This window comes from Hevea brasiliensis, chromosome 16, assembly GCF_030052815.1.
Source record: "Hevea brasiliensis isolate MT/VB/25A 57/8 chromosome 16, ASM3005281v1, whole genome shotgun sequence".
Taxonomy (NCBI): domain Eukaryota; kingdom Viridiplantae; phylum Streptophyta; class Magnoliopsida; order Malpighiales; family Euphorbiaceae; genus Hevea; species Hevea brasiliensis.
Window position 1 is genome coordinate 7,693,217 of NC_079508.1, and position 20,645 is coordinate 7,713,861.

At 34.6% G+C, this 20,645-nt stretch overlaps 1 protein-coding gene across 1 annotated transcript; it reads left to right on the forward strand.

Annotated features, from left to right (window-relative positions):
* Positions 1-393: 393 nt before the first annotated feature.
* LOC110647285 (uncharacterized) lies at positions 394-20,301 on the forward strand. Its single transcript, XM_021801044.2, has 3 exons — positions 394-940; positions 1,180-1,310; positions 19,045-20,301. The coding sequence occupies exons 1-3, from the start codon at positions 815-817 to the stop codon at positions 19,850-19,852; spliced, it is 1,065 nt and encodes a 354-aa protein (XP_021656736.2). The 5' UTR covers positions 394-814; the 3' UTR covers positions 19,853-20,301.
* Positions 20,302-20,645: the final 344 nt, after the last annotated feature.

A 20,645-nucleotide genomic window follows, 5' to 3' on the forward strand; every position in this document is an offset into this window, starting at 1 on the left:
TAATCTAATGTATTTTTTTTAATTTATAAAAAAATAAATATTAATTTGTATAAATTTAGAGATAAAATAAAAAAATTATTAAATTTAATTTTTTTTGATAAAATACTTTTAATAAATAAATAATTATGAAAATTATTATTAATATATGTATAAAAAGAATTAAATAGATATTTTAATTAATTACACCATAAATTAATTAAAATTTTATTATTATAATAGATAAAAATTTATTTAAATTAAATTAAATAAGAGAGAAATTTTAATTTAAAATTAATTTAATAATAATTTATTTTATTCAAAATATAATTAAAAATTAAATTAAAAAATAAAAATTATATAGTAGCTATGCATAACATAGGCACTATGTTAGTTTAGTTTATAAGCTTAGATGACTATTGCCTATTCTTAAGCCCTAGAAATGGCTATTTGCCTAAAAAAAAAAAATTATAATTTACTCTTTGATTAAGAAAAAAAAATTAGAGTAAAAGCCTAACATTTGACAATTTGTGGGCTGTGCTTTCAGACCGTTCAATTGAAGTGCAAGCGGGAGTTGGAAAGAAGAGTCTGATGATTGGATTTTGATTCCTCCTCAGATTATTCTAATTTCTTTTCTTTGTGCTAAAATATATATAATTATTTGTTAAATTTCGTGATCTCAGTTGTAATTCCACTGTTTGAAATCTTCTTATCTGCCGATCTGCTCGACTTCATACCCAGTTACCCTCTCTCTCTCTCTCTCTCTCTCTCTCTCTCTCTACGGTTTCAAGAACAAGGAAGCAGTTTAAACTGATTTGCCTGAATAAGAGAGGCAGATATGTCCCCTTCAAATGGCAGTTCATCAGGAGGAGGAGGAATTGCTAATAATAGTAAGAATTTCATACAGCATCAGGTCTCCAAGAAGGACACTCTGGCTGGTGTGGCCATCAAGTATGGCGTTGAGGTATTTTCGTTTTTCTTCAATCTCTATACTTTTTTCCCCTTAATTCTTGTTTTTAGTTTAGAATTTATCTGGGTAGTTTTTAATTTGATTTGAGATGCTTTCTAGACTCACGAAATGAACAATAGTGTTATTACCCAGTTGCCATCACTTCTTTTTATGATAAGGGTCCAACAAAAATGTTTCTATTTATGCTTTGAAGGCTCTTCAATAATTTTTATAAGTTTTTGAAATTGTATTAGGTGGCTGACATCAAAAGGTTGAATGGGTTGGCCACGGACCTTCAAATGTTTGCTTTAAAGACGTTGCTGATACCATTACCCGGAAGACATCCCCCATCTCCCATTTTGTCCACTGCTTCTGCTTCTCCAGGGTACAAGCTTTATACTTTCTCTTATCTAAAAAGATGTTGCAATGTATTTGTTATTTTCACGCCATATTCTATAGTTTCCATCTTTTTTATGTGAGGTCTTATGACTACCTTACCAGAAATGTGATCACTGCATTATAAGACAAAAGCATACAAATATTAATTTATTTACACTATTGCAATTTATGCATAAATGGAGATATGCTTTACATGTTAAATTTTACTTTCTTTTTGCATTTCAATATTGTATTTCTACGTGATTATGCATTGATTCATCAATCCATACCCGTAGATCATGTAAATTCATATGAATCTTATGTCTAGTTATGCCCCTTTATAAGGTGCCTAACCTATGAATTGTGCTGGTTCCCATGTCAAGCTTCTTCCTAGGTATTGCATTTAAAGATTAGTCAAATGCTCTGTTCCAGTAATCAAATTATGTCCTCAGTTTTATACTACTTTGTGAAAAATCTTATGAGTTGCTTGGAATCCTGGGATTTTTTTCCTAAAAAGTGCAACTAAAAAACTAAAACACCATTTAGGTGTTAGTTTGTGTAAAAGTTTAGAGAAAGAAAGGGAAGATTTGGGGAATGAATTACTTGATTATTCCCTCAAGCAATGGGTTTAATATATAGTTTTGAAAATACATCAATTTAGGTAATATAATCAATATCTTGTATTAATCCTACAACCAATATCATGACTTACGAAATTAATCTATTCACACACAGTCAACATTCTAACACTCTCCCTCAAGCTGGAGCATATAGACCATATGCTCCTAGCTTGTTACAAATGTAGTCGATTCGAGGTCCTCTAAGAGATTTGGTAAGGATATCCGCCAATTGGTCATTTGAATTGGCGAAATTAGTGGCAATACATCCTGACTTAATTTTCTGCTTGATGAAATGACAATCCACCTTTCTGTGTATGTGTTTTGTCGTGTGATGAAAAATAGGATTGGAGGCAATATGTAATGCTGCTTGATTATCACAAACCAATTTCATTTGTTGAAAGTCCCCACACTTAAATTCTTGGAGAAACTGTTTTAACTAGACAAGCTCATAAGTGGCTAAAGCCATGGCTTGGTACTCTGCCTTTGCGCTTGATCTAGCCACAACATCTTGCTTTTTACTTTTCCAAGATATTAGATTTCCCTAATTAGGACACAATACCCTGAAGTAGACTGTCTATTTGAGGGAGAACCTGTGCAATCTGCATTAGAATATCCCACAATTTGATTATGCCCTTTGTCTTCATACAACAGTCCTTGCCCTAGGGCTCCATTGATGTATCTAAGGATGTGAATTGCTGCGTTCCAGTAACTATCACAAGGAGCTTGAAGAAATTGACTAATCACACTTACAACCAAAAAATTCTGGTCGTGTGATGGTGAGATGGTTAAGCTTACCAACTAATCTCTGATATTTACCAAGATCTTTCAATGGCTCTTTCTATCCAGGAACAATTTTAATATTCTAACAGTTTGAAAGTAAATACCAGATAGGGGTGAATTTTTCTAGCATGGAGGAGTGAGGTAACTGGACGGGGTTCAAAGTAGTATCCAAAGGGACAAGGGCTGCCAGCCCTACCATCTAAGCACTGGACACTACACATAGTAGTGTCCAACAAAGATTTAAATCTTTTTATTCAAAAATGTTTTAATAAAGAATAATAAAGCCAGATGGTGGCCGGCTTCTAGTGATTACTGATTACTAATAGTCATAGCTGCAAGAATCCCTAAAGCCTAAAACACATTATCCTTTTGGCACTCACTTTGCGGCTATTAAAGCCCTGAGAAGACTTTCTGCTGCAACCTATATCAAGGTTGGGGAGTCTATATTACCTTTGTTGTCAAACATATTTTCAATCCTACTTTGAGTAGTTTATTTTTATTGAGCCTCTATTCATGGGCTAAAGGTTTGTTTAGTAAAACCTGCTCAATTTCGTATTTAAAGGCCATGTCCTTTTTATAATATAATTTATTCTTTCATTTATTCGTCAATTTGAGAGAACTATTTTTAACAAATTTTCTAGAAAATGTTGTTTATTTGGAACCATGTGCAGCAACCATAATTTTGGAACAATTGCTTAGATGTCCACGATATAATTGCCAAGGGTTGTCTTTCTTTTCCTTAATTTTCACACAACCGTTATGTCTGAATTCCTGAAACTAATTGCAGCACTTAAAGCACTAATTTGTGAATTTGGATCTGATTCTTATATCTTTCACAAAAATATAGTCAAAAGTGCATCAGGTGCATGGCTAGGTGAAGCATGACATTGACCTAATGCCTTATTAAGGCACAGTTAAGTTACCTAGTGAGATAGTCTAAGCGCCACTGTTGTGCGCATAGTTAAAAGGACTGATTACTGAAAAACAAAAAGTCATTACCAAATTAAAGTTTTATTAAGATGGATGGAACTTTGAGTATTGGAAAGAAGTAGAAGCTTCACTCTTGACTCAGTATAGATGTGTTCATAACTTAATATGAGTCCATAGTTATCTAGCTGTCCTTTTACGATAAAGATAAGTATACTCAGTAGAGCACTTATTTCGCCCATATTCTATCTTTTTCACAGGAGTCTGCCACATAAACCAATAAAAAAAGTGCAGACAAGCGTTCCTTTTCCCAATCTTTTTTTACTTGTTTACCAGTGAAAGGAAAAATGAGCATCCTCTCTAAATGAAAAATTCTATATCAAGATTTTTTTACATTTGTTATTTGTTAAAGATCTTTCTACATTTTTTTACATTTGTTATTTGTTAAAGATCTTTCTACCAACAAAGTTGTAGGATCTTTAACTCTAGTATCGAATGATATAAGATGAGCATCATCTAGTATCGGTGATGGACTATTGAGGTGTAACTAAAGGAAAGAAAGAAAAACCTAAAAGTCACAAATCATGGCTAAGGTTCCTCTATAATCAGACCTACAAATTAGGTTGCTTCATGCATTTCCACATAATGTAATAATACTGGAATAATTTTTCGAAGGAATATGATTTTAGCCCTCAAAATATAATATTTTTGCATTGTGCTCCTTAAATTTAAAATCCATGCTATTAAGTATTTAAAATTGAATTTTTTTTTTTACAACCTTGTATTATTTAATTCAATCCATTCTGTTTTTGGGCCCTAAGTTTGAGTCGTGTGGCTAGATCTCAATTATCTTGCCAGACTGCCAATGTAATTAGATTGCACTAATGATAAAGGCTACCATTGAACAAAAATGAAGTTGAAGGATTTAGTTTTACACTTTTGAAGTTTGAGTATATTGTGAAAACACTACCAACTCATGGTGAAACTCATATTTATTCCATTTCAAAAATCTTTAGCTATAATCATGAATGACTAAGTGAGGTTACATGGATTATAGGGGGTATCTAGGTTGTACTTCAAATACAAAACTAACAAAGATTTGACTACTAAAAGTCTTCTGAATCATTAATAGAGGTTCCATGTGTTGGACACACTAATTTGGAGAACATTCTGCATATTTCTCTATATTTTAGCCTTTGTATGTAGGCCTTATTTATACATGAGATCTACCTCAAGAAGGAATCCTGAATACAAAAAGAAAGGTAATCCCATATGGATGGGAAGACAAAGTTAGTTCATATATATTACACATGCCCAACTTGCAAATTATAGTACATAATAATTTGCTGCTTAGACTCTTCGTGAACACATTGGCCAATTATTCATTTGAAGACATATGAAAGACACTCGAAGATCCATTTACTATATTCTCCTTTATGAAGTGTTGGTCAATCTTTGTATGCTTAGTCTGATTATGCTGAATTGGATTGTGCAATATACTAATACTAGCTTGTCACAAAACAAAGAGAAATTGTTTGTTTCTGACAACTTCATCTCTTCCATCAATTTTAGTAAACACTATTGCTCACAGATGCTTTATGCCATTGCTCTATATTCTGCCTCTGCCATGGCTCATAGATACTTGATGTCGATCTCCTATCATTAACAGATCTAGCCTAATTTGCATCTGTAAAAACTTTTATTTGGGGATGACCATGATTCGAAAATGGAAGTCCTTTTATAGGTACATATTTTAATACCTCAAAATACGAAAAAAATCCTCTAAGTGAGGTTCTTGAGGATCTTACATTTATTGACTTACTAGACTCACCGCATAGGCTATATTTTGTCTTATATGAGAGAGATAAATCAGTCTCCTAACTAACCTCTGATATCTCTCTAAGTCAATTGATTCTCTAACTCTTGCTTGTATTCTATGATTAGTTTCAATAGGAGATTCAGTAGGTTTACAGCTTAGTGTGCCAGTTTCTTCTAGGAGATCCAATATGTACTTCTTTGGAAAAATGAAGATTGCTCTGTCTGATTTGGCCACCTATATTCCAAGGAAGTATCTTAATCTAAGTCTTTAATCTCAAATTCTTGGGCCAACAGTTCTTTTAGATGGCAATCTCTTCCTTGTCATATCCTGTCACATTATGTCATCAATATAGATAATAAGCAGTGTAATCGTACCTCTATGGTGTTTCATAAATAGGTTATGATTAGCATTGTTTTGATGGTATCCAAAAGAAATTATTGTCTTACTAAACCTGTTAAACCATGCTCTTGGTGACTACTTCAAACCATATGATGTCTTATTCAATTTGCAGGCTTTCCCTTTGTTTTTTTTTTTCATCATCAAATTTTGGAGGAATTTCCATGTACACCTTTTCCTCCAAATTTCTATGGAAAAAGGCATTTTCAATATCAAACTGCTATAGGTCTCATTCAAGATTTGCTGCATATGACAACAAGATTCTGATAGTATTAATCTTTGAACAGGAGCAAAAGTCTCCTGATAATCCACTCCATATGTTCGAGTGAAGTGTTTTGCTCATAATCTAGCCTTATACCTTTTAATAGAACTATTTTGCTAGTAATTTTGCCTTATACCTTTTAATGGAACTATTTGCTCTATGCTTTACTGTGAGTACCCACTTGCATCCAACTAGTCTCTTCCCCATAGGAGGAGTAATAAGAACCAATGTCTCTTTTTTTGCTAAAGCCTTCATTTCCTCAACCAATACTATAGCTGCCTTCTATTTTAGATCAAGATATGCTTTCTTTCAATCCTGTGAGATAGAAACAAAAGAAACAGACAAAACAAAGGCCTACAGGAAGGAGACAGAGTCATAGGAAACAAAATTGGATATAAAATGTTTGATATAGGTCCTGACTTCTTTTTTAAGAGCAATAGGAAGATCAATATCATAAATAGAAGAATTAGAATTAGATTGAGAATTGTAATTATCAAGAATAAAAGGAGACTCATCACATAAATTTTTCAGAATCGGGATGTTCAGGAGTTGAATCCAGTGTTTTGATTGATCAGGTGTATCATGTTCAATAGTTGCATCTGTCTTTTCATGACAAATGTAGGCTTTTAAATCCACGCTATTCAATCTCTTTATGGGTCGAGGAGCTGAAGGCTGGTCCTTATCCTCATTACTAAGGTTGGGTTCAAGTATAAGAATCTCCCCCTTAAAAGGTGTAGAGAAAGTAACCTCTTCCTTCTTTTATTCCCTCTAAGGAGGTGACTGGGAATGAGGCTTAGATTCTTAAAGGTGACATCCATGTTCAAAAAATATTTTATTGAAGGAGGATGATACTTTTACCCCTTTTGATTTCTAGAATAAGCCACAAACACACTCTTTAGAGCTTTGGGTTCTAATTTCGCAACATGTGATTATGAACAAAGCAAACACAACCAAAGACCTTTGGAGGAACAGTGTGAGAATTGTTACCCTGAAATCCTTCTAAAGGACTCTTAAAATTCAATGTGTGAAGGGACATTCGATTGATAAGATATGTTGTAGAAAGCACAGCATACCCCTAGTAGGATGTGGGAAGATTCATAATGAATACAAGAGATCGAACCACTTCAAGTAAGTGTATATTTTTCCTCTTAGACATCCCATTTTGTGCACTAGTGTTTCCACAACTAGTGCACATGTAAAATCCCATGTCCTAAGTAAGACTGAAAAACTCCATTCATGTATTTAGTACCATTATTTGTTATTATAATTTTCACCTGAGCATCAAATTGAGTACAAATTATTTTATGAAACTGTTGAAAATAAGAAAACACTTTACTTTTTGCTCATCAAACAATCCCAAGTTAATTTAGTGCAACAATCAATGAAAGTAACAAATTATTTATAACCAAATAAAGGAACTATTTGGGTGGGTCCACATACATCAGAGTTAATAGTCAGAAAAGGAATCAAAGTTTTATTATTTATTAAAGGATAAGAATGTCTTGTGTGTTTAGCAAGTTCACAAACATCACAAATTAGTAACTCTGGTTTGCATTCTCTAAATAAAATAGGATATAGCCTTTCTAAAGTTGAAAAAGAAGGATGCCCTAATCTCCCATACCACTGAATGAGCTCTTGATCAACACTTATAGAATGTCCTAGCAAAGCTTGGTTTGTGCTATAATTTGAGAAACTGCAACTGTCATCCAGCAAATTTAAGCTATCTTGCGCTCTAGCATTGCCATTCGTTGTCCTTATTTTTATTTTCTAAAATATGCAATAGGTAGAAAAAAATTCAATTTTATAATAAAGAGCTTTGTGATAGAGGTAACAGACAAAAGATTAATAGAGAAACTAGGCACATGTAAAACTGAATCAAATTTATAATGAGAGTGCATTCAATAGAACTTGTTTCAGAGATATTGGTTAAGGATCCATCCGCTATGCGGACTTTTTTTTTTTCCCTTTCTTGAACTTGGGGAATAGGTTGTAAACTTATTTGAAGAGCCTATTATGTGCTTATTTGCTCTAGAATCTATAGCCCAAAAAGATTTATAAGAATGGAAAGAAGTGCATTACCTGATTTAACAAAATTAGAAGAGGCAAATATGGTAGTTTGAGATTCCAGTTGTGACAACAAACACCTTAGGGACTGTATTTCTTCATTGGAGAGAATCCCAGTAGTATTTGTGTGTTCAGAGCAATCCACTATCTCAAATACATTTGCTTGAGGTCTTATTGAGCCCATCCATCTACCTTCATGCCTTTAGTTGGGTGACCATGTAATGTTCAACAATGTTCCTTTGTATGCTAGGATTTCCTACAGCAGTCATAGTATAGATGATCCTTGTCTGATGGACCATTAACCCTGCCTTGTAAATAGGTATAGAGTGGATCATGGCACTCCTTCGGCTCTCTTCCTATTGCACATGAGAATAGTTATGTCTTAGGAAAGGCATGGGATCCTTACCAAGTATGTGAACTCGAATCTGATCATACTCTATATTCAACCCAGCAAGAAAGTCATAGATTCGCTATTTTTCAATCAGTTCCTAGAACTTAATAGCATCAATAGTACATGCGGCCTGAAAATCTTGATAGTAGTCCAGTTCTTGCCATAAACCATTCAATTCAGCAAAGTATTGAGCAATGGTCATCTAACCTTATTTTGTACTATGAACCTTGTACCGTAGCTTGTAAATTTGTGCATCATTGCCCATTTGGGATTAAGTGTGGGAATCTACACTCCAAATAGCAATTGCACTATTCAACGACAAATATCTGCGTGTGGGACCCTCGAATCTGGTTTAGATCGTCTTCCTATAACACTACCACGATGCTAGGATATTAACGCTACAAAGGCAGAGGAAATGAGTTACCACCTGGATAATAACCTGGACAAATTCATAAGAAAGGATGTAGGGTGCAACTTATCCCTTGCAGAGGTTTACTATCCTTCTTTTACCATAAACCCAATGGCCTAGGTTCGAGATAGTGGGTACAAAAAAAGAAAGGTGTTAAACATTCTCTCTGCCTGGACTTGTCTTAGAATAAGGGCCAGTATCTACTAATGATTCCTAAAGTCTGTCTTATTCTTTCTTTTATTTAGTTCCTTATTCATACATGTATGTAAGTCTAAAGTTACACACACAATTAATTCAAACAAATCAATTACATACATGCACAAGTAATTCCTAATATGCCAAGTTGCTAATTTAATGATGTTACCTTTTTACCATCTTGCCCTACATGCATATTTAACTAAGTTAATTATATACAATATCTATTTATATGCTATTGGACATGTTGGGTCACATAAAGTACTAAGTAAAGATCATTAAGGGCTTTTCAATCATACTATGCTCATAAAAAGGGTGTTCCTATATGTGTCTTGGTTTCTAAGTTGTGTACTTAGGCCTTTTATTACTATATTTCCCTATATACATCTTTACTAAACTCAATTACATGCCAAAGGTGCAATTTCACATTTTCAAAGCAAACCAAAGTAGTTTAAAGTTCACAAAAAGTAATTAAAGTCCTATAACTAAAGAAAGGGGAAGGAGAATAGAAGTTAAACTTTAAAATGGTCTTTTACAAGCAATAAAAAAATTGATCCTACAACTATTACGAGGACTTAGGCCCAATAACCACATGTAAGAGGCCTTGCATCTCCAAAGTGGGTTTTGATCCATCATTTGTATAGACTACATCCTCCATGAGCTTTTATTTACTCCATGTGTGGGCCTTGTACTTTTATGGACTTGGGCTCATTTTATTTATTTAAACAATTTAAATACTTAAAATGACAAAATAAATAACTAATTAATTAGGATAATGAAAAAAATATGATAATGGTAAGATAAGGTTCATGTTCAATTAAGATAAGAAAACTGGTTAAAATTAAACTCACAATTTGATCCAAATTTGGCCAAGTTGGAATCCTTGGCCAACTCCACCATTTAACCATCATCCTAGCTGATTTACACTCATTTATCTTATACAATAAAAAAAGGTAATTGGTTAGTATGAGATTAGAACACAAATTCAAATAGATATAAAAAAACTTTACATATGAACCAAATTTGGCAATCCTGTAAATTAAACATGCAAAATTTATTGAAAATAATAAATGGCCTTTAAAAATTATGGAATTTTATGGAGTCTACAGGACATTATTCTAAAACACATAAAAAGAACCATAAAAAATCATGCCAAATCGTGTATTAAATAGAGATTTAAAATGGCACATACAGTTTTCACCTAATTTTGACTTATCGACAAAGATTATCACTTGCATACCAATCTAGAAAGCCAATAAAAAATCTAAAAATATGGCAAGAAAATTGACATTCTAAAATGCAATTTAGGCCCAAGAATCACTCAAAAAGACCAAATATAGACCAAGTTATGTCCTTTGCAAAATCAGGTTTGTGCAGTAGTGTGCCTACTCAGGTACAAACTTTAAAAAATCATAACTAATTCTAGAAAAATCATTTTTAGGTGATTCCAAAAAGCAAATCATATGTAAACAACGTAAATAATTCATTAAAAATAATATCAAAGACAAAATAATTCATTTTCAAAAGGCAAAATAGAACAGAAGCGAAAAAACATTCTAGGCATGCATATGGAGTGATTTGGTACCCAATTAGATTTACCTTATTTTAGTGTTTCAATTTTTGGATCAGAGGTCTTCTAAGACACCCGAAGACACCTTGGAATGATGAAATTTAGATTTAGAACGATAAAGATGCAATTGAAGGTTATAAGGGGACCTAAAGTGAACCTAATACACTAATTAGCTAGGGCTAATTTTTGGTGAAGGGTGGCAATCGAATGGTGGCTTGAATGAGACTTTAGGGAGTGTTCTAATTAATTTAGAATCTCCTTGAAGTGCTAAGCAGATTGAGAGTTCATTTAAAGTCTCTTAGGATGGGTATTTATAGGAAAACCTAAAGCTAGTGTGATAAGATTGGGTTGATCATATTTAACTTGAAAATTAAATTACTCTCGCCTTATCCTTATCTCTGGATTTAAAATAGGCTAAGATAATGGTTGATCAAAATTATTTTATTTATCTTTTTAATTAATTTTTAATTAATGTTGAAGTTGATAAAGCCCAATTTAATCAAAGCTTATTTTCTATTTTAATTATCCTATCTAAATTGGGCTTGGAGGTGAGGCCTAGTGTGATTGGTCATTAATCAAGCCTAGTCCATTGCTTTCTTGGCCCTTTAAGGACCTTGGAGACTTTGGTCATGGCCTGATCAAATGGATCAGGCTTCGGGTCTTGGTCTAAGTCAATTTTTTTTTTTCTTTTAAAGCATTCTAACTCTATTTTCTACTCTATTAATTTTTAAATAATTTTCTGTCATTCTAAATGTCCTTGGAGTGTCCTAGAATACTTTTGTATTCTTTAATTCATCATTATAAGGCTCCTCACTGCCTCTACACAGCATGCATTCAAAGGGGTAAAAAAAGTAGGTGTCTACACTGCAGGCTATTGGAGGTTGTATCGAATTAATAAGCCAGGACATCATAAGTGAATTATCCGATTCCCACTAGCTATAAGTAGAACCATCCACTTTAGATTTTGATTTATCCCCGGTGACATATCCCTGCAGCCCTCTAGCTTGAATGAACAACGAACAAGATCTTGACAGCGCAAGATAATTAGTACTATTAAGCTTTATGGGACTAACTTATAAAAATGATTATCAATCATAGTACCCATCGTAGTTTTCGTAATCTCTTTTTATCTCTAGCCATTTTTTAGAGAAAAGGCAGAATAACAGAAGCAGAATAACTGTACTAGGTCAAGAAAAGCAAATAGGTCCAAGTGACAAAAAGTAAACAAGGTAAGAGGAATAGGTTGGATGAGGCATGGTTCACATGGAAGACCATTGGAAATAGAAGCGGACAAAAAAAGTCACTGAAAGAAGCTCCATGCACCTGTGCTTGGGAAAGGTCCAAAACTTGTAGCGGTGCATAGGTCCACACGCAGGACCGAACAGTAGTGGTTTTCTAAGAGAAGGCTGATTGGAGACTGTCCTTCCTCTTGGACCAGGTGGTGTAATTCAACACTTCCTTGAATCTGTTGCCTAGAACCTTGCCCAACGTAAACCCTGTTAAGATATGTACCATAAATAGCTAGCATATGTGTATCTGTAGTGATTGTGTGAATATATTTAGGTGCTAGAATCGTGGCTATAATTACGTATTTAATTAGGATTGTATTTCCTATTTAGTTGTCCTGTACAGATTATAAATTGGCACAATTGGCTTGAGGGAATAATCAAGCTCTTCAATCATTCTCAATATTCTTCTTCTATTCTATTTTCTCACATGGTATCAAAGCCCTCGGTAGGTCTGATTTGAAATCTGAAACAAAGTCCTCATAGGGAGGAACTTTCCCTCTTTTTCCGGTCACTTTCTGGGAGTTTGTGGCTGTCACAGCTTAGCCTAGTGGATTACCCAGCCCAGGATCAGCATCAACCACGCTGGTTCCGTCACCTTTTTCTCACTTTTTTGTCACTACCTTTTCATACAGTAGGCTTTTCTGACGTATTTCTGAGCAACATTTTAGTGTGTTTCTCTTGCCAACATGTCTGAGATTGAGGAGTCCTCCAATACAGCCTTCAACACAGGTTATGAGATTCTCACACCCATATCCAACACAGGTTTTGAGATTCTCAAACTCATATTTTCTTCAATTGGTAATTCACCAGCTATTACTACTATTAAATTAGTAGGAAGTCAAAATTATATGTCTTGGGCTGCATTATTGGAATTATGGTTTATGGGACAGAGGTATGATGACCACTTGATTAAAAATGCTATAGATATAGCTTTAGCAAATAGAGCTAATTGGACTAAGATTGATGCTCAATTATGTAGTCTCTTGTGGCATTCTCTAGACCAAAAATTACTTAATATTTTTCAATCTTGTAAACCTGTTGCAAAGTCTGGACTAAGGCAAAAACCTTATATACAAATGATGTACAACATATTTATAAGGTAGTATCAGATATGGTTCATCTGCAGGAAAATCAACAAGATATGTCTAGTTATTTGGGACAGGTAGAATCACTGAAAGATGAATTTAATTCTATCATGTCATGTACCGATAATATTTCTGAGCAACAGTGGGACAGGTTCTTCATGGTTTTGGCATTGATTGGGCTAAAACCTGACCTTGATTTTGTTAGAGATCAGATATTAACTAGTCCGATTATTCCCACTCTAGAGGATGTGTCTGCTAGGCTTTTACGCATCTCACTTAGTAAGAATAATTTCTCCGGAATTGAATTTTCAGTTTTAGCTGCACAAAGTGGAAACCAACCGAGACAAGGTAACTTATCAGAGAGGCAAGGGTAAAAGGCTCCATTGCACTTATTGTGATAAGAGTAATTACACTCGAGACACTTGTTGGGCCCTTCATGGTCTACCACCACGCCCCATTCAGTCAAATAATGTGGGCTGATCAACTGCTCATATGGCTCAATTCGGTAAAAATGGTATTCTTCCATTACCTGATGGAAAGGATCAGGTGTTAGATTCTATCCTATTAACTGGAGTTGATTACAAGGAGTATTTGCAATATCAAACAGTCAAATAGCAATCTTCTAGCAATGCGCATTCTGGTAATTCCTTTGCTTGTCTAACACAGTTTTCGCTCACTGATCCATAGATCGTAGACTCTGGGGCTTCTGATTATGTATCTGGTAACAAAAGTCTTTTCTCATCTCCAGTTTCTCCTCCGGTTTTGTCTAAAGTTGCTTTGGCTAATGGTTCACAAATTTTAGTTAAGGGCATAGAAGAAGTAAAAATCTTTCCATCTATTCCTTTAACCACAGTTTTGTTCACTCCAGAATGCCTATATAATTTAATCTCCATTAATAATTTGACTAAAAATCTTAATTGATCTGTCACCTTTACAGTTGATTCTGTTGTTGTGCAAGACCGGAGTACGGAAAAGATGATTGGAGTAGGATGTGAGTCACAAGGGTTGTACCATCTTTCTACTTCAAATTCTCCAGTTTCTCTTGCCTTTACCACTTCCGCTGATCTTCTTCCCAATCGTCTGGGTCATCCGAGTCTTGCCAAATTGCAAAAATTAGTTTCTAGTCTTTTTAGTTTATCTTCTTTTGAATGTGAGTCCTGTCAACTTGGGAAAGAAAGTCGTGTTTCCTTTCCCAAGTGAGTCAATAATAGGGCTAAGTCCATATTTGAAATTGTCCATTCAGATATTTGGAGTCCAAGTCGTGTAAGTACAACTTTGGGATTTCATTATTTTGTTACTTTTGTTGATGATTATTCTTGTTGCACTTAGTTAGTTTTAATGAAGACTCGTTCTAAATTATTCTCTATATTTCAAAAATTCTCTACTTAAATACATAATTATAGCCACGATTCTAGCACATAAATATATTCACACTATCACTACAGATATACATATCCTAGCTATTTATGGTACATATCTTAATCTGATGGCCAGATTGATAGACTTAAAGCTCACCTTGTTGCAAAGGGCTATATTCAAATCTTTGGCCTCGATTACAGTGATACCTTCTCTCCTGTGGCTAAAATTGACTCGGTTCGCCTTCTTATTTCCTTAGTTGCCATCCATCACTGGCTACTTCATCAACTGGATATCAAAATTGCCTTTTTACATGGCAAGCTAGCTGAAGAAGTTTATATGGAGCAACCCTCAGGAGGAGTCTGCTTTGGTGTTTCGCCTACGACGTTCTTTCTATGGCTCGAAACAATCTCCGAGAGCATGGTTTGGACGGTTCAGTACTGTAGTCCAACAATTTGGAATGTCTTGGAGTGAAGCAGACCATTCAGTATTTTTCTACCATAATGGCCATGATAAGTGCATTTATCTTGTTGTTTATGTTGATAACATTGTTATTACAGGAAATGATCATGTTGGGATCTCAAAACTTGAACAACACTTGTCCGGTCATTTTCAGATTAAGGATCTTGGGAAGCTAAAGTATTTCTTGGGGATTGAAGTGGCACAATCCAAGACAGGTATCGCCATTTCTTAAAGGAAATATGCTTTGGATATATTGACAGAGACGGGCATGTTAGACTGTAGACATGCAGATACTCCTATGGATCCAAATGTCAAACTTGTTCCTGGATAGGGGGAGCCATTGGAGGATCCTGGTAGATACCGGAGATTGGTTGGAAAACTCAATTATCTTACAATCACACGCCCAGACACCTCATTTGCTGTAAGTGTGGTCAGTCAGTTCCTTCAAGCACCATGTAGTAATCATTGGGATGTAGTTATTTAGATACTCAGATATATTAAAGGAGCTCCAAGACAAGGCTTATTATATGAAGACAGGAGTCATTAATAGATTATTGGTTACTCAGATGCAGATTGGGCAGGTTCTCCTTCAGACAGACGGTCTACTTCAGGATATTGCATTATGATTGGAGGTAATTTGATTTCTTGGAAAAGTAAGAAGCAAGATGTGGTTGCTAGGTCAAGTGTAGAAGCAGAATATCGAGCTATGGCTTTGGCAACTTGTGAACTTATATGGTTGAAACAACTTCTCCAAGAGTTGAAGTTTGGGGACCTTAAAAAAATGCAGCTAATTTGTGACAATCAAGCTGCACTTCACATTGTCTCTAATCCAGTTTCATGACAGAACGAAACAAATAAAGGTAGATTGTCATTTCATCAGACAAAAGATTAAATCTGGGTGTATTGCCACTAGCTTTGTTAGCTCAAATGACCAATTAGCAGATATTCTTGCAAAATCTCTCAGAGGCTCTCGGATTAAATATATTTGTAATAAGCTTGGAGCATATGATTTGTACGGTCCAGCTTGAGGGGGAGTGTTAAGATATGTACCATAAATAGCTAGGATGTGTATCTGTAGTGATTGTGTGAATATATTTAGGTGCTAGAATCGTGACTATAATTACATAGTTAATTAGGATTGTATTTCCTATTTAGTTGTCCTGTACAGATTATAAATTGACACCATTGCCTTGAGGGAATAATCAACTTTTCAATCATTCTCAATATTATTCTTCTGTTCTATTTTCTCACAAACCCTAACTCTGTTAGTGATGGAAACATGCCAAAGAAGGTTGGCAGTGCTTTGATACCATGTTGGATACAATAATTTGGCGAAAATTCTGTGTATTTCTCTATATTTTAGCCTTTGTACGTAGACCCTATTTATACACGAGATCTATCTCAAGAAGGAATCCTAAATACAAAAGGAAAGGTAATCCCATATTTACAGGAAGACCAAAAATAAATAGGAAAGAATGAAAACTTCTATAGCACAGGAATATACAAATAAATAAAGTGATTCCAACACCATGAAAATAAGACTCTTAAATTGAGACACAATCTCCTTGGTCCAGGTATGGCAGCTTCTCCTTGGCATTTCCTAGGTGAGTCCTTGGATTGAGGCATTTGACTCATTTACTTGATACTTATTTGTTGAAATGACTTCTAAATCATGGGTCCATGGTTGCATGGGATGAAGCATCTTACCAATTAATGAGTGCTTTCTTCTACTACCATGGGCAAGAATACACTAAGGCAACTTTGTTTGAGTCAATTGAATCTAAGGCATTGTCTAGTTGGTTTTACTTAGACAAGTACAATAAGGCTAGTTGGTTGAGCAAGAATAACGATCACTCTTCCTTTCTAAGGCTAAAGGGCAAAATTTCTTCCATTGGTAGTTTGCTACCTACTACTAGTAACTGTCTATACTTGTCCCTTTCCTTGGTTTCAATTAAAATAAAATTAGATCTAGCATTTATGACTACGAGGTGAAAAAGAAAAACTAAAGGGGAAGGAAAAAAAATGACGAGTAAATCTTGTGGTTCATTGTCTGATTTTGACACTTCAGATTTAGAGATGGTGCTAATGAAGAAAAGGAACTGCAAGAATTAAATTTTAGGGGATCCTGGGCAATAAGCGTCAAAGAGGGAGATGCTGATGAATAATTGAGGGTCACAAATTTAGTGATGCAAGCTTGTTGATGGTAAAGATAGAGACTATAAGGATATTGCATGGTAGAAACTTAAATGGATTAAGACTTCATTTAATTGATACATTTTCCACATATTTCAATAATTAGGATTTAGATGGTTTTCTTTTGTCAATTATGACACATGATGATATGGACCATGTGAAGGCCAAACTGGTGATAGGGAATGAGTTAGTTTGAATGGAGTGGTACTGGTCCAAAGTAATCACTTTAAATATCTAGGCTCAGTCCTTCAAGTAGATGGGGGATGTGAGGAGGATGTTAGTCATAGGATTAAAGCCGGATGGTTGAAGTGGAGACGTGCCACGGGAGTTTTATGTGATCGTAAGATTCCCAATAAATTGAAAGGAGAATATTACTGTACAGCCATACGACCGGCTATGTTATATGATAGTGAGTGTTGGGCACTGAAAGAGTCGTATGCATTTAAGATAAGAGTTGCAGAGATGAGAATGTTAAGGTGGATGAGTGGCCATACTAGACTAGATAAAGTCCGTAATGAGAGTATTAGAGAAAAGGTAGGAGTGGTGCCAATTGAAGATAAGTTGAGAGAAGGGAGATTGAGGTGGTTTAGTCATGTGAAGCGTAGACATACGGAGACTCCAGTTAGACAAGTAGAGCACATTAGGTTAGAGGATAGAAAGAAAAAAAGGGGTAGACCTAAATTGACTTGGAGGAGAGTTGTACAACATGACCTAGAAGCATTACACATTTCTGAGGATTTAACCCAAAATCGTTCAGAGTGGAAAAAGCGAATCCATATAGCCGACCCCAAATTTTTGGGATAAAGGCTTAATTGAGTTGAGTTGAGTTGAGTTTATGATATGGACCATGGAGTCTTATTTTATTATTTCTGAATTTTCCTTCAATATGATATTTAATAATGTAAATATGATTAATGTCAAATATTTTATAGTGGATTAGATAATGGTTTATCTTTGACATCAATTATAAACAAATTGATGATATATTATAATATATGTCATATTGCTTAACCACAGAGGTCCTGAGCTTTAGTAGGTGTAGCAGAAGTCCTCATAGATATGGTTGCAATAAGCTTAATGTTTTCTATCGGAGGTGCAGGTAACATGCCTGTCTCCCATTTGTCGTTTGAAACAAAGTGTAAGCTTGTACTTGATAGTTTTTTTGTGGGAATGATAGAAGCCTACTATTAAAAAAATTATCATCTACTACTAGGTGATGGGGAAACAAATCTAAGTTGAGCTTTTTGAATCAGTTGAAATCTCATACAATTAACTCTATAACCTTTTAATAACAGCAAATCTGTTTGGTTAACAATGGAAGTAGCTGTTAATCCTTGCTTGCAACAGCTTAACCAAACACCTTCAACAAATAGCTAAATGTACTAGTTTATTGAATATTGTGTGCTTTTTGTTATTTTATGGAGTATTTGGATGGAGAAGAATTCACATGTTTTCAAAGATCATATTTTCTCCTTGAGTCAACTTTGGGTGAGGTAAGGTGGTGTTATTGGTTTCTTTATGGGCTTGAGTGTCTAATTGTCCACGAGTATTCAACTAGATTGAATAATCTACTTTCTTTTGTTTTGTGTTTACTGTGTTTTGTGTCTCACTTTATAGGAGGATACCTAATCCTCCATATTTTGATCTCTGTACTTACCCTCCTAATAAAATTTCATTTTTAGTCCATTGAATTATTTCGTTCTGTAAGTATCCAATGGAAAATGCTTTGATTAGCACTCAGTTGCTTTGGTTTCACAAGATATCTGCAAATAAAAATTGAGCATAAATGAAGTGCTGTTCCAGATTAATATTTTTTTAGTATTTGGTGATACCACAATCCCAAATATTTGAATGCATGAAAGATTTTGACACAGATTTCTGCACCAAACTTGTAGTCATTAGTCAAACTTAAAACTTTTGCAGAGGGAACAACCTTGATAAACAACCACTGCGTCCTTGCTATTCCAATGGGTTGGAATCATTCGAGTCCTTAAGATTGAAGTCAACCCAACAGAAGGTTTCTCCAGCTATGAGCACTTTACGGAAGTACTATGGTCTCAAATCTTCAAATCACATGGGCGCAGCTGAAGGCACAGAGATGGCAGTTTACCAAACAGGAAGCTCAGATTCCCTAATTGAGGGGCTATTGTCCAGAACCACACCAATCTATGAGTCTCCATACCACAATCTCAAATCACGGAATTTTGCTAATGGTTTATTCCCTGAGGATGGTACTGTGGTAGATTACATGCCTCTTGCAGATGCTGGAGATTTAGAAGGTGACAAGTCCAATGAGAAGTTGGTCCGGAGACGCCAGAAATCTGAAGCAGATTTTAGAACTGGAACACCAGAAAGGCTGTTGAAGGAAGAAAACATTGGTGGAAGCAGTGATTTCTCAACTGTAGCGGGAAAAGGTTTAGCTATGAGACCAAAATCAGCGAGCCGAACAGAGCTGTGCACCGAGTCAGAGCCAGGATGTTTAAATTCTATACCAGTGGGTTTGGGAGATTCTTTTATTTCTGATGGACCACTGACTGGAGTTCGTAAATCATCAAGTACACCAAGTCTGCTTGACCAGGACAACAATAATACCTCTTCTGTTTGGCCAACTTCAAAGTGGAGTTTGAAATCTGACCTGCAGGCTTTCTCGTCTGCAGCAATAAATATACCTATATTCGATGGTTTGCCAAAGCCAATATCTGGGCGCAAGAGCAAAGCTGCCCTTGATTAGCCTGATGTTTTGCAATCTGATGGAAATTTTTTGTTCTGTATTTATGATCTAAAGGGAATGGAATGTCACAGCCTCTCACTGCCATGTGTCATATTGCTGCAAAGTGCAATTGAAAAAGGAGTAAGGCCTGGAATATTATAAAAAAAAAAGTAAGAAAAATACAATATTGGGTTATCCATTTGAGAAAAAAAAAAGGTTGAAATTGTCATTTTGACAGCTCTACAATCTCAATTTTTAACAGGGTGTTCTAATCAAGATCAATAAAATTTAGTTGTTATATAATGTAAACGAAGCCATTTGTCTATGTATGATTACTGGAAGTGCATTTATCCCACTTGTTTCATATGATGTTCATTTGAATTCCAACGGAGAATATTACATTGATTTATTGGAGAAATATGTTTTCATTATTGTATTGATTGTAAGATGAGAAGCATGAGCTTGATTTATATTTTATCATCTTCGTAGAGCTAAAAGAAACATTGCCTTGCTTTTATTATTATTATTATTATTATTATTATTATTATTATTTTCCATCTTCCTTGCTATATTATTATGTCTATCAAGTAGTATAATTGACCCATTTGTGTCCATGTCATAAGGTTCTCCAACTTACAGATACAGATAGGAAGAGAATGAATACAATCATAAGCGCGTAACAATAAATAAGTACACTTGATAAGTACATTGCTTTAATCTAGTGATACTAAAGTTATCTATAGGATTGTAAAATTTCAATTGGAGTTAATAATAATAATAAATGCACTAGACCATTATTTCTGTTATTATTATT